At 34.7% G+C, this 9,850-nt stretch overlaps 1 protein-coding gene across 1 annotated transcript; it reads left to right on the top strand.

Annotated features, from left to right (window-relative positions):
• Positions 1–574: 574 nt before the first annotated feature.
• LOC111899737 (protein NLP2) lies at positions 575–4,186 on the top strand. The gene is made up of 5 exons (XM_023895588.2): positions 575–1,626; positions 1,890–1,937; positions 2,116–3,061; positions 3,280–3,629; positions 3,719–4,186. The coding sequence occupies exons 1-5, from the start codon at positions 955–957 to the stop codon at positions 4,130–4,132; spliced, it is 2,430 nt and encodes an 809-aa protein (XP_023751356.1). The 5' UTR covers positions 575–954; the 3' UTR covers positions 4,133–4,186.
• The last annotated feature ends 5,664 nt before the right edge of the window (positions 4,187–9,850 follow it).

Genomic DNA, 9,850 nt, shown 5'->3' with positions numbered 1-9,850 from the left:
TTTGGTTGTGAGTTTTAAATAGATATGGTGAAAGAAAACATGTTTCCTTTACTATGTATAGTAAAGTGGATGATGATATAATATGATATGATAAGATAATATGATATGATTTTATAAGGCTTTTATGCCATCTCTATATGGTCTCCTTGGAGATTCTTGTGCATGTGAATGCAAAAGATAAAGGTGGGCTGGTTAATTTTGTGTTAATTTTATAGTCTTACGTCACCTATGGGTATCGTTGATTCTCTAAAGATTCATTGTTTCCTCTATAAAAGACCAGCAGAACCGAATCTTGTGTAGGTCGACCACATTAGAGGCTGAGTGGCTAGCTCAGATTTCACTTTCTGGAATTGTAAATCTACCTGATTCAATTCATCTTCCTTCGCTCTTCTCCACTAAATTCCCAAGTAAGTTGCTCAATTTGTTTTTCACTGTTTTGTACACTTGGCTTTTAAATTTGTAGTCATATGAATCTGTCTGTGACATTAGATTGAAGATATTTTGGACTTGTCTCAATTTGCTTTTCACTGTTTTTATTTTTATCATGTCTATTTGTGACTAATACATCAAAGAGGTTGGACTTCGCATGTTGTGTTGTTTAGTTTCGATGACTTTGTGTTTTTGATTTGTCATTTTGTCATGTGGTATACGTCGAACAGTTTTCTCCATTATAATGTTTCTTGTTTGGTTTGGATGACTTTGTGTTTTTTTTTTCCGACTTTTTGTTGATGCTTGAAAATCTTGCTGAGGTGCGCTTGTGAATATGCAGTTCTTCTAAAGAATAATGTTTGTGAGACACAGACACATCTAGTTTTTGAAGAAAGACGATAAGAGTTCCTGGACGTTGCTATTCTTGCTTTACATTTACGTGAACCTCTTCCGCTCTGGTCCCTGAATCCTTTTCTTTTAATCGTTATAGAACTTTGACTTGAAGAAGAAGAAGAAAATTTCTTTATGGATGATCAAACCATCATGTTTGGATCCATTAAAGAAAACGGTCTTGATTTTGATAGTCCTATTCTGTCTTCTTCAACCCTTTTGAATTTTTCACCTTCTTACTTTAGTCCCACAGACAAATTCATGAGTTGTTTTGATCCAATCGTTTCCCCAGAGGAATCAGATACGCACCCTCACCCTCTTGATGATTATCAAGAAGTCTTTGATGATCAGTTGATTCAAGCCTTTGAAAATCTGTACCAAGGTTGCTCAGTGTACACAGACCTTCTTGTTCAACTATGGCTGCCTGTAATTAGACATGGTAAACAAGTCCTAACCACAGCAAGCAAATCATTCATTATTAACTCCGATAACGCAAACCTCTCAAACTATCGAGAGCTTTCAAAAAACTACCAGTTCGCAGCTGATTATGATTCCACTGAGATGATCGGTTTACCTAGCCATGTTTTCATGAAGAAGTTTCCCACATGCACTCCAGATCTTCGATTTGTTGCAGAAGGGGATGACCCACGCGTCATTTATGCTCAAAAACTCAACCTTTGTGGGTGTCTCAACCTCCCTGTTTTTGAATTAGATGGTGAAACTTGCTTGGGTGTTGTTGAGGTGGTGACAACTTCCCAGAAAGTCAACTTCCCGAATGAACTGAAAAACATCTGTAAAGCGCTTGAGGTCTCTCTCTCTCTCTCTCTCTCTCTCTCTCTCTCTCTCTCTCTCTCTCTCTCTCACACACACACACACACACACAGAGATGCACATTTATTCTTTACATTTCTCATTCGCCCAGAACCAAATAACAAGGTGATTCATGATGTTTCAGAAACTCATATTTCTGTTGGTTTAGTTAGACCACAATCATATCTCGGTGAAATTTTTTTTCTGTTAAATGAGTTAGTTTCATGGTTAAACTTTTCTGAATCAATTTTCACTTGCAGGCTGTTGATCTAAGGACTTCGGAGTCCTTGATTCATCCAAACACAAAGGTAGCAATACATTAAGAACTCATCAACCAGTCAATCGCACTTTAAAACTTGTTTCTGATATATCTAAATGCATGAAATAGCAACCCTACTTCCAATTTTTTTAAAACCTACCCAATTATAGCATTATACATTAAAAAATATACCAAATGATTAAGGAAAGTACGTCGCTATTGATCAGGAATTCAAAGAAGCACACGATGTGGTAATTGCAGAGATTCGAGATGTTGTAAAAACCATATGCAACACATTCAAATTACCATTAGCTCAAACATGGGGCCCATGTGAAGCGAGATCCCAACAACATGTTAATTCCTTTTCCGTTATCAAATCTGCTTCATATGTTTTTGATCCCGAGATTTTATCCTTCTTCGAGGGGACCTCAGGCGAGCAACTCGTACCAGGAGAAGGTATCGCTGGTAAAGCGTTGGGTAGAAACCAACTTTGCTTTAATGACATTAATGATTTTTGTAGGACTGATTATCCGATAAGTTCTTATTATGGGTTGAATGGTGTCATATCAATACGACTTCGTAGCACCTGCTACACCGGACCCACCGATTTCATCCTCGAGTTCTTCCTGCCCCGCGATTGCAAACGAGATGAAGAACAAAAACATATCCGAAGCTCGATAATTTTGATGATAAAACATGTTTCCTGGAGCTTGCATTTGATAAACGATGAAGAACTAATGAATGACATGAATAGCCATGACGAATCTTGGATATCCGATATGGTGGAAGCTCAAGAGAGGGGTGAAACGGTCATTGTGTCCATGGAGTGTCATAAGGAAGAACCAGAAGAAGAAACGAACCCCCTAGGTGAATCTTGGATGACGGATATGATTCAAGCTAAGGAGAGGGGCAAAAATGTCATTTTGTCCATTGGATGTCACAAGGAAGAACAAGAAGAAGAATTTAAAATGATAAACCAAGTTTATAATGGATTTGGATTCTGCGAGCTCGAAAAGGAAACTTATCTAGAGTGGGTAACCGGAAACGGATTAAGAGGACAATCGAAACGTTCAAGCATAAAGAGTCGGGCGAAGACAGAGAGGAACATAAGTTTACAAGTTATCCAACAATACTTTCCTGGGAGTCTTAAGGACGCTGCCAAGAGCATTGGGGGTTGGATACTCGAACTTCAATACTTTAATTTTCTATAGTCATAAAATAGTTATATTTTTTTGACTGTTAAAAAAACTATTTCCTCGGATACCTAGTTCTCAAAAGGTGAAATTAGTTAAGCGAGTAAATCGATAAAATGGTGAAAGTAGATTGTGTTTCTTGGTATTTCATCCAAAAATCTCTAAACATCATTCCCTAATTTTCCTCAATGTTTTCAGTGTGCCCCACTACTCTAAAACGAATATGCAGACAACATGGAATCATGAGATGGCCATCACGAAAGATCAAGAAAGTAAGTCATTCTTTAGAGAAACTCCAAGTCATCATCGATTCGGTCCAAGGTGCTGATGGGATGATTAAACTTGGATCATTCTATAACAATTTCCCAGAATTAAACCCCCCTATCTCACCAAATCCCAAACCAAAAGTCAACAATCGAGTCAATATCTTAAAAGAATCCGTAACACCATCTGATTCTCCATCTTCTTGTAACCATGGTTCAAGTAGTTCATCTGGAAATGTTGTGCATAATGAAAATGCTCACTTGTCGCAAAAGAAAATGTTCCTTGTAAGACAATTTTCTCTGCTTATACACTTTTATAACATAGTTATAAATACACTAAAATTAGTTTTCATTATTTTATTATATGAAAACAGAGGTACAACAACAGGAATGCTTTGCTTTCAACACCAAACAAAAAACTAGTTGACAATGAAGGTATCCCGCCGGCACCAAAGAGCCCCAACTCAATTTATGAAGATATTTTCAGGGTTAAAGCCACTTATAGTGACGAGAAAATAAGATTTCGGATGTCGAAGAATTGGGGTTTTGGGGATTTACAGCGAGAGATAATGAGGCGATTTAATATATATGATATGGGAAATTTTACAATCAAGTATATAGACGATGACTCGGAATTGGTACTTTTGGCTTGTGATGATGATGTTGTGGAATGCTTGGAGTTACATACATCAACCAAGAATCAAATGATTAAATTGGTTGTTCACATGTCTTCCCACCCTTCATTCATGTCAATGGTCCATCCTAACGATGACATCCACATGTGGTAGTTTATGCAATTGTGTAACATCAAGAAAATTTTAATTTTATAAGATGTTAAAGTATTAGGACATGTTAAGAATCGCCTTGAAATGCTTATGTAAATTAAAATTTTAGTGCAATATATCAGTAACTTAAACGTGCCTATATGTAGTCTAAGACTACAAGGAACGCAAGGCAAAAAGAATCAAGTCTTTTTTACTTGAATTGCAAAAATATCCCAACTGGAAGTGTTACAGTGTTCAGTGACAACAAAACAAGTTAAGTACTTCAGACAAATATCAAAACAAACTTCGATGAGCTTGTGAAAAACTTCTGAAAAACATAAATAAAAAAACATAATAATTTACGTTGTTCAGTCAAGGTTATCTACGTCCATGGGCGAACGAGAGAGAAGATTTTATTAACTTTTTGGAACTATTACAACCACTCAAAATTGTATCCCACTTTGAGCTCTCACAGAAATCTAACAATTTACAATAATGAGAAGATGAGCATATTTATAGGCAAACATGGGAAACTCTAAATTTGATGGGCCAGACCCATCTATAATTAGCCTATTTATGGGATGCCCTAATTTCCAACCAATCACAAAGTGTCATGCAGATGCTTCTGGAACCTTCAAGCTCATGAGCATCAACCAAACACATGATGGAGCATCATGATCACTAGTGGCCCAACATCTATCACTTTAGTGCAACATCATTCACTTTGGTGCAACATGAAGGTTTGTATTATGATCGCATATACTTCAAGTATGAACAAGAAAGGTAAAACTAATCTAAACGAAATAATCAACAAAAACTAAATAACACAGAATTTCTCCAAATGTCCCTTTCACCAAGAAAAGAGGTTTTGTCTTCACCAAGAAGACGAGGTTTGTCACAAATACAATTGACACAAAGCCACGAACGATAGCACTACATTCGGGTTAGCCCTAATGTAGTATATATATATATATATATATATATATATATATATATATATATATATATATATATATATATATATATATATATATCCCTTAATTGACGTGATTGTATCTAATCTATACTAAGAATCGATCTTATCATTAAGATATGGGATCTGATCTATTCTATATTTATCTATAATAACTAGCTAATATACTAAAGATTACAACAGAAGAACTATAAGCTAAACCTGTTGAACTTGTTAAGCAAGCGATGACGCTGTCGACTCGTAGACGCTGACGCTAATGGAACAGCATGTTATGTGTTTGACTAATCAGATCATAAGGTGTGACCTTACAATCTCCCTTACCTAATGATCTAAAAACTAATTGTTAATGAATTCTTTCGCTCATGTTCCCCCTGAGAATAAGAATGTATTTTTAATTCTTCAGCTTTAACGAATGTTTTTAAATCTTCAGCTTTAACGAATGCTTTTAACTCTTCAGCTTTAACGAATGATCCCCTGAGAATAATTGTGACTTCCCATTGGAGAAGAGATGAAGATCTGATAATGTTGATGTCAGCTTAACTCCCCCTTGAAATGTACTTTACCAAGTGGGATTTTTCTAGTAGAGAGATTTCATTCTATTTCTACCATAATTCTTTATCTCCGCATTTTTGACATCAACCATTAATCTTCAAGCAAAATAGAATATCAACTTGTAGTCCAGTAAGATTGTGACGTCTCCAAGTATCATGGGTAAAAACTAAAATTCACTGACATAGTATTTCGAGATCTCATCAGCATGTGGTTTCATATGCTGAATCATGAATCTCTTTTATTAGAAGACAAATAGCAAGAATGGATTGATGCGTGTGATAGCCTATGGTACATACACTAACCATAGGTATAGACTTTCTAACTTTTACGTGAACTATGACTCCTTTTCTTGTAAAATGAGATAATTATACCTTTGAATAATTATATGTATCTTCGAAAATGAAGGTGTGGTTTGTGACTTCCAAACTATATCAATTATAGTTTATCTTGCTTGTTTGAAACTATTTAAATACTCTTTTATATAAATATAAATGTGTATTTACGTCTAGTATGAAAATATACAATCAAAACATAATATTTTTGGGTTAAAACACACTAAATTAGCAAAGGACTATAATGTAACTATTTTTGCAAGAAAAGCTATCTTTTAGTAAAAGTTTCCAAAAACCATGTAGCTTTACAAATCATAAAATCTATTATGATTTTATAACATAGATGATGTTTGTTTTATTAATTTTTCTATTCAAACATACATATAACACAAACAGTTATACCAAAAACTAGTTTTAACCATGCCTGATTCATATAATATTTTATCTTTAACATAAAGATGAAGACATGTAAATATTTTTGGGATAAACAAAGTTTTACTTGTATCCCCCCCCTAAAACTTTAAAAAAAGATTGAAAATGTGGGGTATGAACTCACCTTGAAAGGATTTGTGGGTTGATCGAGATGATAGTGTGAAGATCTTCACGTCTAAGCACTTGAATGTTTTGATGAACCTCTTGGTGTTGTTGGTATCCTAAGGTTTTAACACATAATAATATGTGTGTAAAAATAGTGTAACTAACATAAAATCATATATAAACACTAGGAATCTAGAGTATACTTACAAAGATCTAAGGATTGTTGGGTTTTGAGCATAACATCATTCCTATGGTGTTCATGCAACCCTAATTGCTTTGATCTTGGTTTTTCTAATTAAACATACAACATTGAATACCAAAGCAATAAACCCTAGATCTAGCATGTGATAATCGATATTAACATAAGAACAAGATTTAGATCTTACCTTGATTGTTATGTAGCAATAACAATCTTAATTCCTCTTGATCTTGACTTCTGAAAGCTTAGTGCCTCAAATGTTGCACCTCTAATGGAGTCACAAACATCATGAGCAATAAGATGAACAAGGAGAGATGGAGGAAGCACCAAAACTTCCAAGAAACTCCAAGGAATGCTTAGCCACGTTTTGGGTGCCCTAGGGGTCCATTTATACTCGTGTGGTGCTAGGGTTTTCAGGGAAAACCCTAATTCTCTGCTTAGGCCTTAAACAACTGATGGAGTCCCTTTAGAAAGCCCTTGGACGAAATCCATATGGGCTTCCCATAGATTTCGTCTAATCCTCTTTCCAATAGGAATCCATAGCCCACAATGCAATTATCTTATAATTACAATATTAGTCACCCAAGTTTAATTAATCTCTTTTAGCCACAAAATTAATTCTTAATTAATTCTTGACTAATGTTAATTAAACAATATAATTTCTCTTTTAATATATTATTCACATAATATATTAATAAATCACAATTAAACCTCTTTATCCTTAATTCATCCTATCAGTTGCTATGGTAAAGGCAACCCAAAAGGACCATGCTCACAATCGGTTTAAGTACATACCAAAATAGTTATGGGCTTAGACACATAATCCAATAGTCTCCCATTTGGATAAGTCTAATAACTAGGCAATCGTAGCTTTTAAAATCCGCTGTCGAACTCTGATCATATCAGAAACGTGTCCTTTAGATAAGGGATCATATATTCCTCCATTCTAGATATCGTATGAACTGAGACATGGATTTTAATCATACTCTCCGTTCATGTGTTGTTTCCCGATTTCCGATTTATGACGACTGACAACAGACTACAATTAAACACATCAACTTAGTCCCGGCTTGGCCAAGCGCTTAGGGTGTCATCACTAAATCATCGAGGGGCCCACAAATATCACTTTTATCCCACTTTCGGTAAACGGAACGGATAAAATTTGACTCAAGGCTCGCTTGTACCCACTCATCAAATCACACACAACAATATGTTTTATAACACCAAGTTACTGGTGCTTTTACATATTATCAATGTGCAACCGACTTTCAGAATACAACTCACACATCTCGGTTTCAAGAATATAAGATATTATCGTCTCACTAACCACCCGTGATAAAATCCATGAAGTGATTCAAGTAAGCGTGGGTTTAATCCAATGCTCAAATCATATTCATAAGCACTCATGAACATTGCACCAAACATTTTCTATGACTAATGTACTTTAGACAATCTACAAACCAATTCATGACAATCTTCTTTCATACATACTTCCAAAGTATGAGCGACTGTGGAACGTTTTGAATAATCTTATTATCCGGGAAGTCAAAACATGCAAAGTGAAGCACAAGAATAATACTAATACTATATAGCCTCAGACCTTTGAGTATAAATAAAACACTTTTATTTAATCACCATATTGATTACTCATTATTTGTTGTTTCGGGTATTCAACTTCTTACTTGAAATATAACAACAGTTGTCCCATACACCAAGCATACACACTATGTTTACATATGGTTCTTGCTTTGTGAAATAGATCAATTGAACACATTTCCAATTATGCTCATTTCACAATTCCTAATCATTAGTGTAAGAATAAAAAATTCTCGCCACTACTAGAATATGTTAGATTCTAATATTTTATGCAACGGTCCTTACATAATGTCACGGCACAAAAGTCACCAAGATTCGGCCAATGAAATTACAAAATGATCTATTGGAGATTGTTACAAGACAAGTCCATAGATGTGATGTCTCACATTCTAAGTGCATTCCTTTGAACATCCTTCTTGCATAAGATTTTCTTATCTAGACATAAGTTTTTAACGTCCAACTCCCAATATGGAAACATTTCCATACTTGCCATATGAAAACTCATTCTAAATAGAGTCATATCTATTCATAATAAAGTCAATATGGTCCATCCATTAGTATACTTCCAACTGTTCACAAGCGTCCAATCTTTGGCGAACCTTAGATTGTCCTTGATCGTTGTTTAATTATTTTAGTCAAATGTGGTTCTAGTCCTTTTTCCCTCTTAATGCCCTAGGCATTTGGAAAATGTTAGAACGGTTAAATATTACAGCATATGCAATCGATCCTATACCAGAAGCATATGGGACACGATTCATAATCTCTTACATAAAAGCATGATACTTTATCAGCCATTTGCCATAACATTTCTATTTGCCACATTCTCAAAATTCGAACTATGAAGAGGGATTTCGTAATCATAATCGAAATTTGAGGACGCAATTAATATATCCTTGACTAAATTTGATTAAAATTTCTCGATCTAAGATTTTAGATTTGGAAACAAAGTATAACATTCTCTCCCTTAATTATAGCAACACAACTTTTCAACCCCTGCAACTTTGCAAAGTGAAACCTTTTGTTTTCTATAATTAATATTGCTAACTTGCAACACTTAAAATAGTAATCATGCTCCCACTAACATGATGATTATACCCATTCCAGCATAACATTTATGCTCCCACTAACTTTGACACGTATTTAGAAATTAGCTAAATTTCTTAGAAAACAATACTTATTGACTTCCAAAGTTCATTTTCCTAATACGATATGCTTTAATAAGCCTTTATCTGAGAATCTCAAACTCATACACCTTTCCTTATATAACTCACATGTGTGTCTAAAATAATTCAGAACTTATATTACTAAGTCCCAAAATGTTCAGACTAATCGCCAAATCTCATAATTCGAACTATGAAGAGGGATGTCGTAATCATAATCGAATTTGAGAATTCAATCACTACTAGGAAATAGCCCTTTAATGACATGCAAATAACGACACGCGTTGATAGAGGACGCGCATTTGTGCGTGACCTAAAAAATAATGTCAGTTTTCTAAAATTTGAAGGATAGAGGACACACATTTTTGGGCGCCCTAAAATTAGTGTCCAACA

This window comes from Lactuca sativa, chromosome 4 (genome assembly GCF_002870075.4).
Source record: "Lactuca sativa cultivar Salinas chromosome 4, Lsat_Salinas_v11, whole genome shotgun sequence".
Classification (NCBI taxonomy): domain Eukaryota; kingdom Viridiplantae; phylum Streptophyta; class Magnoliopsida; order Asterales; family Asteraceae; genus Lactuca; species Lactuca sativa.
Note: the sequence above shows the minus strand (reverse complement) of the source record. Positions and strands in the feature narration are given on the sequence as shown.

Excerpts from the sequence above, each read along its gene's own strand:
- LOC111899737 (XM_023895588.2), top strand. The coding sequence starts at position 955 with ATGGATGATCAAACCATCATGTTTGGATCCATTAAAGAAAACGGTCTT. Across the intron at positions 1,627-1,889 it reads ACATCTGTAAAGCGCTTGAG|GCTGTTGATCTAAGGACTTC; the intron begins GTCTCTCTCTCT and ends TTTCACTTGCAG. Across the intron at positions 3,630-3,718 it reads CGCAAAAGAAAATGTTCCTT|AGGTACAACAACAGGAATGC; the intron begins GTAAGACAATTT and ends ATATGAAAACAG.